Genomic DNA, 18,982 nt, shown 5'->3' with positions numbered 1-18,982 from the left:
CCACTATTAAAAGGGTTGACGGAAGTCTAGGGAAAGTTAGGCAGGGAACAAACCCAGTCTCCTGAAGCATAAACCCGGCTACAAAGGGGGGGTTCTCCAAAAGGGAGAATTCATCTCAAACCGGTGAAGACACCCACTTCCCTTTTCCCGGTGGACGGAGACAAGGTAGGCAGTAGAAGAAAAAAAAGATGTACTAGGGACAGTTATTTTGGGAATCCTACTCATGGTTATGGGAAATTGGAAGGTAATAGATCCAGCAGGGTGGGAAAGTCCAGAGGGTTGGAGAGGTTTTGGATTTAATAATTTAAATCTCACTTTTGAAGTAGGTCAGACGGTCACCTTTTTGATGGACTTCTGCCTGTTATATAAAGGACGTGAAGATGGAGAACAAGCTGCCAAACTAACTGGGTCAGAAAAATATTTTTGTGTTATAAACCAAAATAACAGGGGAGTCCGAATGTTTACTAGTTGGTCCCTTGCTGGATGGACAACCAAGACTATAGGTATAAAATTTATGGCCACACAGATTTGAAATCCAGGTTCCTCATTAGGAAAAAATAAACTTCCCGTTGCACAAAAAAGGATGATTGTAGCAAAATTAGTATTAATCTTAAAAAAAACCTAAGATGAGAGACCAAAGGTTATATGGTATTGGATCTGATGCATCAGGAACAGACCCAATAGGACATTTCTACATAGAAGTTCAGAATAATACCAAAACACGCCCCAAGGAAAGTATGTCAGAAAGAACCATAATGGAGTCCATGGGTCCCACAGTTGGGTTCACTAACTTAATCTATGAAGATAAACTAGCTCTAGAGACAATCTATGAGGAGAAAAATGAATGGTTAGAATTGCTTAGATATACTGCAAAAAGCCTTAACAAACTAAACTGTGTAGCTTGAGCAACAGCCAGACCACAGCTAGGTACTGTCCCTTTTCCCCTACATGATCAGGAGGACCCAGAAGGGTTACAGTACATAATTAAACTATATGGAAAACTTCCTGTCCCCTCAGATAAGGAAAGAAAATGCAAAACATTATCACTTTTATTTCCCCCACTTAAAAAAACAGATATCCAACAACAGGTGATTGCTTATCCTGGTAACTATACTTGTTTCAGTCTTCCTGGGAACGGACATGACAAACTCCAGGACGACTTTTGTAGAGAACTAATCAATGTTTCCCACAACACCAACTACTCAGTCATATGGTCAAAACGGACCACCCTGAGAGAAGACATATGGTGGTCATGTGGTGACAAAAGAATACCAGCCAGATTGCCGTATGGTTCTAAAAAGGATTGTGCGGTTATCCAGCTAGTCATGCCCTTCCACCTATTGTCAACAGGAACATGGTCAAAGGTATGTGGTGGGAGTAGACAGAAGCGTGACACCCCCCCGAGAATCCTTAGATTTTAGTGTATACATAGATGACATTGGAGTTCCCAGAGGAGTGCCCAACGAATACAAGGCTAGGAACCAGGTAGCAGCTGGGTGGGAGTCCATCATATGGTGGGTGACAATAAATAAAAATGTAGACTGGATAAACTACATATACTACAACCAACAGAGATTTGTTAATTACACTCGAGATGCAGCTAAAGGGATAGCTGAGCAGCTAGGACCAACTTCCCTCATGGCTTGGCAGAACAGAATGGCATTAGGCATCCTCTTAGCAGAAAGAGAAGATGTATGTAGTATGTTGGAGGAATTTGTTGCAATTTCATCCCTAATAATACTACAGCTCCTGATGGTAGCATCACCAATGCCCTTGATGGACTGACTGCCCTATCTAATAAACTGGCTGAGAACTCTGGATATGTTGACAATTTTTCTTCCTGGATTGAAGGATGGTTTGGGAAATGGTCTGGCTAGGTCACTTCCGCGCTGATATCTCTGGCCATTGTGGCCAGTGTACTCCCTGTTTGTGGCTGTTGTGCTATACTGTGCATTAGAGGACTCGCACAAAGACTTATTGACTCTGCCATAACAAAGACTATGTATCGAGGAATGGAGACTATGGAACCTGATGATAATGATTCTGAACATTATACCTTCCCCGAAAATAAACAAGACTCTGAAATCCGATGGGTCCTGTGAAAACCGTAATAAGAAAACAAAAGCCCTGATGTCTACAGAGATGTGATATTGAAATTTACAAAAGGGGGGAATGTTATAATAATTTTTGTAATAACTATATAATGTGTGTATATATATGTGTATATATATATATATATATATATATATATATATATATACAGTACAGACCAAAAGTTTGGACACACATTCTCATTTAAAGATTTTTCTGTATTTTCATGACTATAAAAATTGTACATTCACACTGAAGGCATCAAAACTATGAATTAACACATGTGTAATTATATACTTAACAGAAAAGTGTGAAACAACAGAAAATATGTCTTATATTCTAGGTTCTTCAAAGTAGCCACTTTTTTCGTTGATGACTGCTTTGCACACTCTTTGCATTCTCTTGATGAGCTTCAAGAAGTAGTCACCAGAAATGGTTTTCACTTCACAGGTGAGCCCTGTCAGGTTTAATAAGTGGGATTTTTTGCCTTATAAATGGGGTTGGGACCATCAGTTGTGTGGTGCAGAAGTCAGGTGGATAAACAGCTGATAGTCTTACTGAATAGACTGTTAGAATTTGTATTATGGCAAGAAAAAAGCAGCTAAGTAAAGAAAAACGAGAGGCCATCATTACTTTAAGAAATGAAGGTCAGTCAGTCCGAAAAATTGGGCAAACTTTGAAAGTGTCCCCAAGTGCAGTTGCAAAAACCATCAAGCGCTACAAAGAAACTGGCTCACATGAGGACCGCCCCAGGAAAGCAAGACCAAGAGTCACCTCTGCTTCTGAGGATAAGTTTACCCGAGTCACCAGTCTCAGAAATCGCAGGTTAACAGCAGCTCAGATTAGAGACCAGGTCAATGTCACACAGAGTTCTAGCAGCAGACACATCGCTTCAACAACTGTTAAGAGGAGACTTTGTGCAGCAGGCCTTCATGGTAAAATAGCTGCTAGGAAACCACTGCTAAGGACAGGAAACAAGCAGAAGAGACTTGTTTGGGCCAAAGAACACAAGAAATGGACATTAGACCAGTGGAAATCTGTGCTTTGGTCTGATGAGTCCAAATTTGAGATCTTTGGTTCCAACCACCGTGTCTTTTTGCGACGCAGAAAAGGTGAACAGATGGACTCTACATGCCTGGTTCCCACCGTGAAGCATGGAGGAGGAGGTGTGATGGTGTGGGGGTGCTTTGTTGGTGACACTGATGGGGATTTACTCAAAATTGAAGGCATACTGAACTAGCATGGCTACCACAGCATCTTGCAGCGGCATGCTATTCCATTCGGTTTGCGTTTAGTTGGACCATCATTTATTTTTCAACAGGACAATGACCCCAAACACACCTCCAGGCTGTGTAAGGGCTATTTGACCAAGAGGGAGAGTGATGGGGTGCTACGCCAGATGACCTGGCCTCCACAGTCACCAGACCTGAACCCAATCGAGATGGTTTTGGGTGAGCTGGACCGCAGAGTGAAGGCAAAAGGGCCAACAAGTGCTAAGCATCTCTGGGAACTCCTTCAAGATTGTTGGAAGACCATTTCCGGTGACTACCTCTTGAAGCTCATCAAGAGAATGCCAAGAGTGTGCAAAGCAGTCATCAAAGCAAAAGGTGGCTACTTTGAAGAACCTAGAATATAAGACATATTTTCAGTTGTTTCACACTTTTTTGTTAAGTATATAATTCCACATGTGTTAATTCAGGTTTTGATGCCTTCAGTGTGAATGTACAATTTTCAAAGTCATGAAAATACAGAAATATCGTTAAATGAGAAGGTGTGTCCAAACTTTTGGTCTTACTGTATATATACAGTATATATAGTTTTACTGAAAGGTCCTAGAATGAGTGGAAAGTAGACAGATGTTATCTTTGCGGTCAGAAACAACTGACACATCAGTGTTATCCCTCTCTAGTGGAACAACCTCAGGTCTGGAAAATGAGCCGGTCTCAAATCGATACATCAAGACCAGATATGGAGGGAGAGGAAGAATGCACCATGATTATACATCTACTCATGGAAACAAACGTACCGACAATCCCAAGGTAATCAACTTATCTTCACATAAACTAACGGAACAACAAACCAAGCTTTTGGAGAAAGGACTAATGTTTTCCCCTCCCCAACCTCTAGATGCCTTCATGGCAGTGAAGGATGTCCATCTTTTTGCCAGAAAATTGATATTAAAAAGATTCCATGAGAAATCCAATATGGGTCTGACTCTAGATTCCGATGAGGAAAAGGCGGCGTTGGCTATTCTTGAATCCCTGGCGGAAGAAGAACCCATTACTGAGGTGAGTACATTTCCGATGCAACTTGTTGATAAATCCAAAAAATTTCCAAACATCAACACCTGCTCAGCTGTCGATATTTTTGTTAAAATGGTGACCAGAGATATTGAACAACTGAAAGTGGACACCCACGGATACCATGGAAACAATCAATTTAGGAAAACAATTGAGGAGATTTCAAGATGGGATGATTGTGTCCTTAAAATGGCCGATAAAGGGGGAAATTTAGTTATTTGGCCCAACAAGTCATATGAAATACAAGCATTTAAACTTCTATCAGATCAAAAATGTTACAAGAAACTTTCCAATAGTCCCATTTTGGGATTTCAATCAGAGCTGGTAGATATCCTGCAGGCTGCATATGAAAATGGAACAATTCCAAAAAGATTCTTGGACCATGTTATAAAATTAAAGCCACGTATGCCAACCCTATATCTTATCCCAAAAATCCATAAAAATCCGTTAGATCCCCCTGGTAGACCAATCATCTCAGGAAATGGGGGGTTATGTGAAACAATCTGTCTACTAATTGACCATTATTTAAAACCCATTGTGGCCACACTCCCCTCCTACATCCGGGATACATCGGCGGCATTGAAGTGTCTGGATCAGCTCCATCTAGATCCTAATATGATTTTGGTCACCGCCGATGTCGAAGCACTATATACTTCTATTGAGCACAAGCATGGTTTGAGGGCTACCGAATGGTTTCTCAAAAATAGTAATTTAGATCAGGACCTCACTGAATTATTGGTCATACTTTTGGAATTTGTCCTCTCTCATAATTGCTTCCTATTTAAAGATCAAGTGTTCCTACAAACACAAGGAACTGCGATGGGTGCAGCTTGTGCCCCATCTTACGCAAATTTATTTTTGGGGGCATGGGAGAGGGACATTTTCCAATGCTCTCCAGTTGAAGGTACGGAAAGGATCCATAATTGGATCAGATACATCGATGACATTCTCTTTGTATGGGAAGGCTCCGATGTTGACCTTCATGAATTCATGCGTAACATCAATAATAACAATTTGAACATCAAATTGACCTATCAATCTGGACGCAAAGTTGATTTTCTTGACATCAATATTGAAGTTACATCGGATGGAATAATTAAAACCGATATATTCCGTAAATCAACAGCCACAAATTCCATCTTGAGAGCAGATTCCTCACACTTACCTTCCACTATACGTGGTATACCAGTGGGTCAGTACTTACGAGCTAGGAGGATTTGTTCAACAGAGGAAGCTTTCGAAAAACAAGCCGCGGACCTGTACAGTCGCTTCAGAGAACGCGGCTATGGACACAGGCAAATTTGGCGGGGATACAAGAGAGCTAAAGCTCTAAGTAGGGATCAGGCACTCTACCCTAATAAGAAGCTTGAGTATAACAATGACCACAATCAAATAAGATTAATTACCCCATATAACAGTCAGTGGGATAAATTCAAGCAAATCATCTACAAACATTGGAACATTCTCAAAACTGACGTCATTTTGGGAAAAACCCTACCACCAAAACCATGCATCATAGCTAAAAGATCTAAAAACTTGAAAGACTTTTTGGTAAGAAGCCAATACACACCAGCAAAAAATAAGACCACATCTTTTAGGGACCAAATACAGGGTTTTTGCCCCTGTGGACAGTGCAAGGCCTGCACCAATACGATAAAAAGTAAAGTGTTTCATAATGCAGCAAAAGACCGTCAATTTTCTATAAGGCAATTTCTCACATGTTCCACTAAAGGAGTAGTCTATGTGGCTGAATGCCCATGTAATAAAATTTACGTGGGCATAACCACTAGAGAGCTCCGAGTTAGAGTGCGAGAACACGTGCGAGATATTGAAAATCAAAAAATGCCGTGGATACTGAACACTTGAAGACTCTTCCACGGCATTTCAAACGATTTCATGACTCTGACGCTATGGTTTTGAAGATTAAAGCCATTGACAAAGTATCACTGGGTATTAGAGGTGGGGATTTGTTTAAAACATTAGCGCAGGTAGAAAGTCGGTGGATTTATCGATTAAATTCAATCGTTCCGTATGGATTGAATGAAAACTTTGGGTTTAGTTCTTTTCTGTGATTCCGGTTCTAATAATTTATCATTCTAAGTAGTTCTTTTAATGTGTCTTTTTATGTGATTTTAATATGAGTTTTATTATACACAGATGCAGATATTCATATACATGGTCGGTGTGGGGTCCACTGTGCATCATGATGTTGCTGATACCAGCGAGGTTCCAGTTGATTTTCTACCTTGAGGAATGATGTATGAGATCCACAAAACTTGGAGCACCCACTTCTGATACAACTCTACGTTGATGACATGAGTACCTGGACTTGAATATGTAATTCGCCAGTATGAACATTGGGATTTTGTAATGGTAGATTTGCATGTTTACCAAGTTAATATATGCATGTCACGATCATCTTATAGCTTCTCATGCGTTTTAGGTTATTACACGCACGTCATGATTATTTTAAAATGCTCATGTGCTGCAAGTCAGTACATGAACGTTAGGGTCACTTTACAATTTTTGTGTGCTATAACTGTTATTTCATTCATATATGGCTTGCTTATGCGTTACTATTTTATATATTTTATTTATTCATCTCACACTTTGCCAACAATCCGCACACTTTCACCATTCACACACTTTGCCAACAATCCTGCACACTTTCACCATTCACACACGCACACAATAATACGGATTTTCGCCAAAATACCACACACCTTCACTATTCACATACACACGTAGCAATACGGATTTCTATTGACAAGTTATTCCATGGATGTCTGATCACCTCACATTTCTTACATGTTGCAATCGTCATTGCATTTTTACACACAGTTTGTTCACTGTCAATTTTTTTCATTCATTCACTTTAATTTCCCAGATGCACCACACACTTTCACCATTCACACATACACGTAGCAATATTTACTCGTCATCACGTTTTGGTTTTCCTAGCTTCTTTAGCAGGTATAAAACACACTTTTCACACTATTTTATAATTAATTTGGACATAACACTGGTAATTATCTGACACACTTCCTATCCAGTACATTTTTTAAAATACATGTAAACATAATATTAAGAGGAATATATATAGGAAGTGCGCTTCCAAGTTGTAAGCATAATGTATAATCTATATGCTTTTCACATAATCACTTAAAATGCATGCAAATATTATATTAAGAGGATTGTATGCAGGAGGGGCGCATCCAAGTTGTAAGTACAATGTATAATCTATGTCTTATGACATAGATAATCTATGTCTTAGAATATAGATAATCACTTAATCCCTCTAATATTAGAACAACATATACATCTTATACCTGTCACGTCCTAGACTTGTACGCATGCGTAGGACTGCGGCTCCCTGGATACTTCCTGACTCGGCCATTGTGCCCGCAAGCATACCGGTGCCGCTTGGCAACCTGTGGCTTGCGTTCCACCGGCCGAAAACGGAAGTTCCGCTCTAAGGGGGGTGACAATCTGCGCATGCGTCATCTAAGGTCTATGGTAACCGGAAACGGCAACACGCTCATCTATGAGGGACACCCGCCCATATATATACCACCACGAGACATATAAACTTTAGCTCCCTGAGGAAAGATATTTGAAACGTACGTCGGGGCAACTGACGGGCTTCAGCGTCAATACACGGATTTAGGTAACTTCATTTAGTACTACCCTGTTGGCGCTTCCTAATCAGGCTTTTTCCACTGTTGTCTATGATTTGATGCTTATGGGCTTCACTTGCACTTTCTTATATAGTATTTTAGAACATACTTTCTGCCAGCGACAATTGCTTTACAAAGAAAGATAACTTCACTGGTATTACCATATTTAATTTCACTTATATCTATCTCTAAATAAACAATATAGTCGCATTCGTTAGCAGCATATTTCAAATTTGCAACTCCATAGCTGCAGCAACAGTGATTGTATATTCATAAGCCCGTCCTTATATGTGAAGCACTGTGATTTGTTTTATTATGTTTTTAATATTGTCTTAATAAAATATTGATTTTTTAAGGTTTAAATACTCGTTTTCTTTTCTCGAGGGACTCGTGTCCCATTTGAGAAGAGTAGGTGTGTACATTAAAAATAGGGGCTAGTTGATGAGTGGCAATTATGAGTGGATAAACGACTACACCACCTGTGGTGTCTGGTGATGTGCTATCAGCGCTGCTGCAGTCCTCTGAGGCGGGATGTTGTGGCAGCCGACAGTAGTACTACTCCCCACAGGCGGAGCAGGGCCTCAGGGCAGAGGAAACAGGAGGATGAGGGGAGTCGTAGTAGGTGCAGTTGTGCGGTGTGGTGTCCCGCTGCAATAATGGACCGGAGGCAATGGATGTAGTCTTCCAAGCTTTACTCACGTTGTTAGAGGTCAACTGCAAGGCTTCTCCTTGCTCCTCACGGCGTGCTGCGGCCACCAGAGAAGAGGGTTCGGCACACCCCGGTAGTTCAGGTGCGTCTTTCAGGACCCCCAGCGCCAGCCTGTTATCTCCCCCTTGGGCCTCTCCTGTCCGCGTGCAGTGCGTGTTGCAAGGCTGGGTCTCCCTCTGGCTATACACAGAACAAGGGCACGGGTGGCGACTCCGCTCCGTCCGTTACCCGGTGGGAACCACTTAGCCTCCGGGCTTTTCCGACTGAGATGTGAAGTAACAAAGTCAGATATCGGGGGCCGGTACCCCTCTTGCAGCAGGAGTCCCTCAGACTAGGCCAGAATGGAGAGTACAGGTGGCGTATGCCGCTCCGTCCGTATTCCCTGGGATCCTTTTGCCTGTGGAGCTCTCCTCCTCAGCTCCCCTCCAGGCCTTCTTAAGCAGGGACCTTGACCGGGTAGAGACCTCCGTTAACTCTATCCCGCTCCTCGTCTCAAGGCCAGAGCACGAGGACCGTGCATCTCCAGCACGCTGCAGGCTCCTACACAAGGCCACTGCCAGCTGTGAAGACCACAATCAAACAACCTTGAACTTAAGATGGCTGGCTATTAAATATGTACTGTATCTACAAGTGTAACCTAAAAGTGAGTCCTCCACCCTCACCCACTACATGGTTCCCCCCAGCGGCGGACACAGACTGTAGTGGGCCCCTGTGCAAGAAATTTTTGGGGGCCCCCCCCTGCCCTTCATAAGGCAACAAAGTTATGTAAACATAACCCCCCCATGTGCATCTCTCACCCCCCCATGTGCAGCTCTCATCCCCCCATGTGCAGCTCACCCCCCCGTGCATCTCATCCCCCCCGTGCATCTCTCATCCCCCCCATGTGCATCTCTCATCCCCCCCGTGCATCTCTCACCCCCCCGTGCATCTCTCATCCCCCCCATGTGCATCTCTCATCCCCCCCATGTGCATCTCTCATCCCCCCCGTGTGCATCTCTCATCCCCCCCATGTGCATCTCTCATCCCCCGCCATGTGCATCTCTCATCCCCCCCATGTGCATCTCTCATCCCCCCCATGTGCATCTCTCATCCCCCCATGTGCATCTCTCATCCCCCCCATGTGCATATCTCATCCTCCCCCCATGTGCATCTCTCATCCCCCCCATGTGCATCTCTCATCCCCCCGATGTGCATCTCTCATCCCCCCCATGTGCATCCCTCATCCCCCTGTGCATCTCTCATCCCCCTGTGCATCTCTCATCCCCCCCATGTGCATCTCTCAGCCCTCCAATGTGCATCTCTCATCCCCCCCCATGTGCATCCCTCATCCCCCCCATGTGCATCTCTCATCCCCCTCCCATGTGCATCTCTCATCCCCCCCCATGTGCATCTCTCATCCCCCCCCCATATGCATCTCTCATCCCCCCCATGTGCATCTCTCAGCCCTCCCATGTGCATCTCTCACACACCCCCATGTGCATCCCTCATCCCCCTGTGCATCTCTCATCCCCCCCGTGCATCTCTGATTCCCCCCACTCCTATTTAATTAATTGCATTTAAAAAAAATAAAACTTGTTATACTTACCCCCGTGCGATCCCTGCAGAATCCTGGCGCTCGTCCACGTCGCTGCCACCAGGTTCTCCTGACGTTCGGCCATGTGACGGCGCCACATACATAGCCATCAGCTTTTGTTTTGGCCAAAAGATTTTTAAAGCCGCCACCACGATAAGGTTAGACTCTTCTGGCCGGGCCCTACTCTAACCTATTAAAATTTTCTTAAAATATCCAATACTCTTTTTAGATATATTTTTATTTAGTTTTCTTTAAGGGAATGTGTCATATACATTTTTTTTTTTAAATGACCAATAATACCACATACAGGGAATACCGCCACACCATGACCAGACCACATATTACCACAACATAGTGACCGAATAATACCACACAGAAGGGAGAAAAACTGCCACACCATGACCAGACCACATATTACCACCACATTACTAATATTACCATAAGTGTCATTATACACGGGAGCTCTATACATCGTATGTATAATGTAAGTGTCCAGGTAATCTAGTGATCACCAGTGACATTATACACAGGAGCTCTATATATAGTGTCAGTGTATAGGTAATACAGTGATCACCAGTGACATTATACACAGGAGCTCTGTATATAGTGTACAGGTAATACAGTGATCACCAGTGACATTATACACAGGAGCCCGGTACATAGTATATAGTGTAAGTGTACATGTAATACACTGACTCACTGGTGACGTCTCTAGGTGAAGTCCTTCAGCTACGCTTTTCTCCTTCATCCAGCACAGACCGCCATCACGTCTTCCAGCCAGGACTCGTCTCTGCATAAAATAACACAGTTATCTAGAGCACATTCCCCAACTTCTACATTACGCAGCTGAATACAGACGTGCATCCACCATCAATATATGGTTAGTTATTATGCCACCTACCATTCCAAATATAAATTGTAATCCACCACGGTGCCCCCATTAACTGTAAATAGGCACTTAATATATAATTTAATTAGAACCTCTACTCTTTCCGCCAATTTGTTAACAGTTACACTCCTGCATCCGCAAAGCCCCCTACTCTATACTTCCTGCTCCCCGCATTCATTATTTACATGCACCCCCTGCCCCAATTCATTATATCATGTCCGTGCTCTCCCCACCCCATCATCATTTATCATTTACTCTCCCCCACCCCACATTCATTATGTGCAGCTCATTATCCCCCTACTCCCAATTCCCCCATGTGCAGCTCATTTTGTCCCAATTCCCCCATGTGCAGCTCTCACCACCCCCCCATGTGCACATCTCTCATCACTCCCATGTGCACATCTCTCACCCCCCTCCCCCACATGTGCACCTCTCTCATCCCCCTCCCCCACATGTGCACCTCTCCCATCCCCCTCCACATGTGCACCTCTCTCATCCCCCTCCACCACATGTGCACCTCTCTCATCCCCCTCCCCCACATGTGCACCTCTCTCATCCCCCTCCCCCACATGTGCACCTCTCTCATCCCACCACATGTGCATCTCTCATCCCCCCACATGTGCATCTCTCATCCCCCTCCCCCACATGTGCACCTCTCTCATCCCCCCACATGTGCATCTCTCATCCCCCCCACATGTGCATCTCTCATCCCCCTCCCCCACATGTGCACCTCTCTCATCCCCCTCCCCCACATGTGCACCTCTCTCATCCCCCTCCCCCACATGTGCACCTCTCTCATCCCCCCTCCACCACATGTGCATCTCCCATTCCCCCCACTCCTAGTTAATTGTATTTTAAAAAAAAATAAAACTTGTTATACTTACCCCCATGCGATCCCTGCAGAATCCTGGCGCTCGTCCATGTCGCTGCCACCAGGTTCTCCTGACTTCTGGCCATGTGACGGCGCCGTCACATGACCGGAAGTCAGGGGAATCATGAAGGCGCTGCTGCAGGAGCGCAGCGCAGCGCTGAGATGTCCCGGACCCCGCGCTTAGCATGGGGCCGGGGGCCCCATGAGGAGAGAGACGCACAAGAGGGGGGCCCCCAACGGGGCTCCGAGGGGGCCCCTACTGGCCGGGCCCCATACTGGAGTCAGGGCAGTCATGCCCTGATGGCGGCCCTGCTGGAGGGGCCCCCTCTCCCTCGGGGCCCCCGTTCAATGAACCGGCTGCACGGGCGGTAGTTCCGCCCCTGGTTCCCCCTATCTTTGGTTCCCTCATCTCCATTATCCTGCTGGGGCAGCACACTAGTGCATACTAGCCCCCCATAGGACTGGAATGTGTAGTCTTGAGTGATGAGGTGGCAGCAAAAGAATTATCCGTAACATCATCATGGTCCTTAAAACTCCCTCTTCCAGATCTCTGAAAACGTTTGTGGGAGCGTTTTTTTAAGATGGATGGTAATTGTTTATTCCAACTATAAATCTTGTTCTGCGCATAGTCCTCACTGTCCCTTTTGAACTTGGATCTTTTTATATCCATAATGGTGTTCTCCAACTTGGCCAAATTAGATTTCAGTTTGTCATTACAAATATTAAATTCTTTTAGTTGCACATATTTCCCCAAAGACGATTGTATATTTTTAATATCCAATTTAATTTAAGTCAGTTCCAGTTCCTCATGTTTGATTATGAGGTGCATAAGATTCAGTGAACATTGACTAAGAATCGCATTCTGATCTTCTTGAAAACCGTCATTGTATATAGTGGTGGCGACTTTTTTTTAAACGCAGACCTCTAGGGATCATTTCCTTTTTTATATATGTGTCCAAGGTTGTGAGTAGAGATGAGCGTTGTTCTACTCGAACTGTTCGCCAATCTCAAATTCGAGCTGTTTTGGGCGGTGTTCGAGCCGTTCGGCGAACACGAACGATTTGAGAAAAATTCGGCTGTTCGAGGTTATGTTCGATAACTGTTCGTGCACCAAAATCATAACTGGATTTTTTCTCAGTAATGATGAAAATTAATGTTAATACGCAGTTTGAGTGTACAGCGGGGTGGGGGGAGGGGCAGGGGATGGATCTCTGCAGGAATAATGAAGATCTCCATTTTTTTTTCTCTTTCCCGCATTTACAGTGGGGAGGTGCAATCTGTCAGCCTATCAGCAGCGCACACACGGAGCGAAGTGCTTTTTTTCACACAAGCAAGGGCATGTGTCATTGGCAGTGTATGTCACATGTCCTTGCCCTATAAGACCAAGCCATTTTCCCCGTCGCCACCATTTTCTCACTGCTGCAGCTGCGTGTTAGACGGCACCGCTGTTGCTGTGTGCGCTATACCTTGTTAATTTCAAGCCAATTTTCGCACAAATCTACAGATAGCTTGGGAGTAGGGAATAGTTGTGATTGCAGTCCTTTTAAGGACTAGGTTACAGCATTTCCTACGACTTTTATCAGGGAGGTCTGTGCTCTTAAATAGATAGATTGTGGGAGTAAAGACTAATTGTAATTGCAGTCCTTTTCAGGACTAGGTTACATCAGTTCCTATCAGTTTTTGCCAGGCAGGTCTGTGCCAGTGCTGTGCAAGTTTTTTTCACAGCATTTGGCTGAATCTAGCAAAGCTAATCCTTTTTGGCCTATTGCAGAGTGTGTTAGTCAGTGGAGTAGCCTATCTGTGTTGCAAGATATACCACCTGTGTATAGAATACCAATTTTTTTACTGCACCTAGTGAAGTAAAATCTTTTGGGCATAGCATCATTCTATTAGTCCATCTATACTGACCTCCATCAGGTTGCAAATTGAATATAATTTTTTTCTGCATCTAGCTCTGAAAAAATATTGGGCTTCTAGCTGTGTGTGGGACTTGTTGTATTAGTCCATCTATACTGACCTCCATCAGGTTGCAAACTGCATATATTTTTTTCTTCATCTACCTCTGAAAAAATATTGGGCTTCTAGCTGTGTGTGGGACTTGTTCTATTAATCCATCTATACAGACCTCCATCAGGTTGCAAACTGAATATATTTTTTTCTGCATCTACCTCTGAAAAAATATTGGGCTTCTAGCTGTGTGTGGGACTTGTTGTATTAGTCCATCTATACTGACCTCCATCAGGTTGCAAATTGAATATAATTTTTTTCTGCATCTAGCTCTGAAAAAATATTGGGCTTCTAGCTGTGTGTGGGATTTGTTGTATTAGTCCATCTATACTGACCTCCATCAGGTTGTAAACTGCATATATTTTTTTCTTCATCTACCTCTGAAAAAATATTGGGCTTCTAGCTGTGTGTGGGACTTGTTCTATTAATCCATCTATACAGACCTCCATCAGGTTGCAAACTGAATATATTTTTTTCTGCATCTACCTCTGAAAAAATATTGGGCTTCTAGCTGTGTGTGGGACTTGTTGTATTAGTCCATCTATACTGACCTCCATCAGGTTGCAAATTGAATATAATTTTTTTCTGCATATAGCTCTGAAAAAATATTGGGCTTCTAGCTGTGTGTGGGACTTGTTGTATTAGTCGATCTATACTGACCTCCATCAGGTTGCAAACTGCATATATTTTTTTCTTCATCTACCTCTGAAAAAATATTGGGCTTCTAGCTGTGTGTGGGACTTGTTCTATTAATCCATCTATACAGACCTCCATCAGGTTGCAAACTGAATATATTTTTTTCTGCATCTACCTCTGAAAAAATATTTGGCCTTCTAGCAGTGTGTGGGACTTTCTCTATTAGTCCATCTATACTGACCTCCATCAGGTTGCAAATTAAAAATAATTTTTATCTGCATCTAGCTCTGAAAAAATATTTGGCCTTCTAGCAGTGTGTGGGACTTTCTCTATTAGTCCATCTATACTGACCTCCATCAGGTTGCAAATTAAAAATAATTTTTATCTGCATCTAGCTCTGAAAAAATATTTGGCCTTCTAGCAGTGTGTGGGACTTTCTCTATTAGTCCATCTATACTGACCTCCATCAGGTTGCAAATTGAATATAATTTTTTTCTGCATCTAACCCAGCCAATAGTTTTGGCCTAATACCACAGTTTGGCCACTCAGCTCTGCTCGGTTCCCATCCATTGTTTTTTTGTGCAAACAACTCCAGAGTTGTTAATTAGTTAACCACCAAAATGAGTGGAAAAAGGCCTGCTGCTGGTGGAAAGGGGAATAGGCGTGTTGGGAAGGGGAAAAAAGGTTGTGTCCGTGGGGTAGGTGTTAAAGCAACAGTAACATCTGCAGAAGAAAGACCATCTTCCAGCCAAACTAAAATGTCTACTTTTAGCGGACAATGTGATAAGATCCCTTTCTTACGGCCACGCCAATCGCTACAAATTCCAGATGAGGCACAAAAACAGCAGGTGCTTCAACGGATATCAAGTGCTCCTTTAAGTGGGCTCTCCTCCACATCAACTTCAACATCACAAATACTCCAGTCCTCAAAGGTGTCACCCCAATCGCACTTGCTTCCTCACAGCTCCCAAATCTCCAGCTGCCCGTCTGAGTATGAGGTAGAACAGATGGTTGAGTCTGCAGAGCTGTTTACTCATACTATAGCCTGGGAATCAGAGGTCGACTCCAGCGCTTCTGTGAATCCAGACGAGGAAATGATCTGCACTGATGCCCAGAATCTTTATGAGTCGGATCCAGGACCAGACGCAGAAGGTTCTGACCATAATGTAGACCCTCATTCCCAAACTGTAACTCCTGTTGGTGGAGACAATGAGGAAGACGATGATAAGACTCAAATACCTGATTGGAGCGACAACTTTAGTTTTTTGTCAGGGCAGGAACAGGTTGGCTCTGAGGACGACGGGTGTGATAACGCACAGGGTGATGATGATGAGGTTGGAGATCCCACTTACTGTCAACCCACAGTCAGCCAAGAGATGAGGTCAGCAGAGGAGGTGGAGGAAGATGCTAGTGACGACGAGGTCAGGTTGCGCCTTCCTGGACAGAGACGTAGTACTGGAAGCACGTCAACAACTGCATCCTCAAACACAACTCTGCCTCTCACCACAAGTCGTGGTGGCTCTTCAGGTCGCATGGGTGCTAAGCCTTGCATAGCCTGGGCATTTTTTCAGATCGATAAAGATGACCCAACTCGTGTTATCTGTAACATTTGTCAGCAAAAGCTAAGTAGAGGCCAAAAAATACATAGTTTGAGTACTTCATGCATGAACCGGCACATGGACATGAAGCATAAGTTGCAGTGGGAAGCTCAGTGTGCTACAATGCGGCCTAGCCGGCCGGGCCAACCACCGTCTGCCATATCTTGTGCATCCGCGGCCTCTTCATCCTCTGTGACTGGGGGGACAGCAGTCACACCTGTTTTGGGGCGCAGACCTGCCACCTCTTTACCCGCAACAGCCAGCGTGATTGGCAGGTCATCATTTTCTTTGGAGGTGGTAACACCAGCTGGTGTTGAGCGCCGTCCGACATCGATAGCACCACCTTTGGATCAAGGCAACCTAACATGTCCGCCTGCATCTTCCTCACAGACCGGCAATTTGCCGGGGACACCCTTATCAACCCCGTCTAAGCACAATAGCCAGCCCTCGGTCCCTCAGATGTGGACAAGTAAAAGACCATTTCCTCCTAGCCATGAGAAAGCTAAGAGGTTGAATTTCACCATCTGCAAGCTCTTGGCTACAGAAATGCTGCCTTTCCGCTTGGTGGACACAGAGGATTTTCGAGACCTTATGTCCGTCGCAGTGCCCCAGTACCAGATGCCCAGTCGGCACTACTTCTCAAAGAAAGGTGTGCCTGCGCTCCACCAGCATGTCGCACACAACATCACCGCTTCTTTGAGAAACTCTGTGTGTGACAGGGTGCATTTCACCACAGACACTTGGACGAGTAGGCATGGACAGGGGCGTTACATGTCGCTGACTGGGCACTGGATAATTATGGTGACAGCAGGACAAGGGGCTGCTGTCCAAGTCTTGCCGCCCCCACGAGTTGTGCGTCAATCCTCTTTATCTCAAAGTTCCTCCACTGCTTCTGCCTCCTCAACCTCCTCTCGGTCTTCCACCTGCACCCAAAGCCTGTCTGGTCATGCCACAAGCTTTCTAACTGCGCAGAAGGGATCCTGCACACCTCCTTACTATGCTGGCAGTAGGGCTCAACGTCATCAGGCGGTTTTTACATTGAAATGTCTGGGAAATGTGAGTCACACAGCTGAGGAGTTGTGGTCAGCTCTGGAGAACCAATTTCATGAATGGTTGTCTCCACTGGACCTGAAACCAGGGAAGGCCGTGTGCGACAATGCTGCAAACCTGGGTGCGGCCCTTCGCCGGGGCAATGTCACACACGTGCCTTGTATGGCTCACGTGTTGAACCTGGTTGTCCAGCAATTTTTAGCCCACTATCCCAGACTAGATGGCCTTCTGCAGAGGGCACGGTCGCTGTGTGCTCACTTCCGCCGTTCGCATCCCGCAGCTCAGCGACTTACATCTCTACAGAAGTCGTTGGGCCTGCCACTTCACCGGCTAAAATGCGATGTGCCTACCCGGTGGAATTCAACTCTGCACATGTTGCAGCGACTGTGGCAGCACCGACAAGCCCTGGTGCAATACGTTCTGACGTATAGCCTGGGCCAACGAGATCCAGAGGTGGGGCAAATCACGCTGGAGGAGTGGTCTCAGATCAGGGACCTATGCACCCTTCTGCACAGTTTTGAAATGGCGACGAAGATGTTTAGTGCTGACGATGCCATTATCAGCATGACTATTCCGGTGATTTACATGCTGGAGCACATGTTAAACAGAATTCGGAGTCAGGTGGTGGCACAAGAGGAGGTGGAGGAAGTAGAGGAGGAGGAGTTGTATGCGGAAGGGCTAACATCTGCAAGGTCCAGACGGTCGGCAGCACCAAGGCGGCAGGCATGTGAGGGTGGGGGAGATGGTTTTACCAGGGCGCATGGTAGCAGCCAAACTAGTGAGGAAGGTGCAGGAGCCCAGGAAGAAGTGGAGGACGAACTGATGGAAGACTCATCAGATGAGGGAGACCTTGATCACATTTCTGTTGTGCGAGGTTGGGGGGAGAGGACAGAGGAAGGAAGCATGATTGTTACCTCGCCACCAACACAACAGGGACTTGGTGCTCCTGGATGCGCAACACACATGAGTGCCTTCTTGCTGCACTACCTGCAACATGACCCTCGAATTGTTAGAATTAGAAATAATCCTGACTACTGGGTTGCCACACTGTTAGATCCCCGGTACAAAAGTAAATTTGCAGAAATTATTCCTGCCATAGAAAGGGATGCACGCATGCAGGAGTATCAGCAGAGACTGTTGCAGAATCTTACATGTGCTTTTCCACAAAATACCAGTGGTGCACGTAGTGAATCTCACAGTTCCAACTTGCCAACCGTGGGACCGTCAAGTGTTCAGCACTCAAACCGTAACAGAACCACAGTATCTGCTGGTAACATCAATTTTGCGGAATCATTTCACCACTTTTTTAGCCCATCCTTTGCAAGGCCACAGGAGACAAGAAGTCTGACACATAGTCAACGCCTAGAGACGATGGTACAGGAGTATCTCCAAGCAAACATTGAAGCCATGACTGTGTCACTGGACCCTTGCTCTTTTTGGGCTTCCAATCTGGATAAATGGCCGGAGCTAGCCACTTACGCCTTGGAGATCTTGTCATGCCCCGCAGCCAGCGTTCTGTCTGAACGTGTGTTCAGCGCTGCTGGTGGTGTGCTGACAGATAAGCGCACGCGGCTCTCCACT

At 44.9% G+C, this 18,982-nt stretch overlaps 1 protein-coding gene across 2 annotated transcripts in view; it reads left to right on the top strand.

Moving 5' to 3' along the window:
- Positions 1 to 18,982, top strand: part of LOC141192249 (uncharacterized) — a 338,025-nt gene that overhangs the window by 149,396 nt on the left and 169,647 nt on the right. The window contains exon 2 of one of the 2 annotated variants that reach the window (XM_073661747.1): positions 18,054 to 18,066. The exons of the other annotated variant lie outside the window; for it this stretch is intronic. Within the exon in view, the coding sequence (XP_073517848.1) occupies positions 18,054 to 18,066 (13 nt within the window). The remainder of the gene's footprint in view (positions 1 to 18,053; positions 18,067 to 18,982) is intronic. 2 annotated transcript variants of the gene reach the window in all.

This window comes from Phyllobates terribilis, unplaced genomic scaffold, assembly GCF_046119375.1.
Source record: "Phyllobates terribilis strain yellow unplaced genomic scaffold, ASM4611937v1 Scaffold_56__1_contigs__length_8794411, whole genome shotgun sequence".
Taxonomy (NCBI): Eukaryota; Metazoa; Chordata; class Amphibia; order Anura; family Dendrobatidae; genus Phyllobates; species Phyllobates terribilis.
Note: the sequence above shows the minus strand (reverse complement) of the source record. Positions and strands in the feature narration are given on the sequence as shown.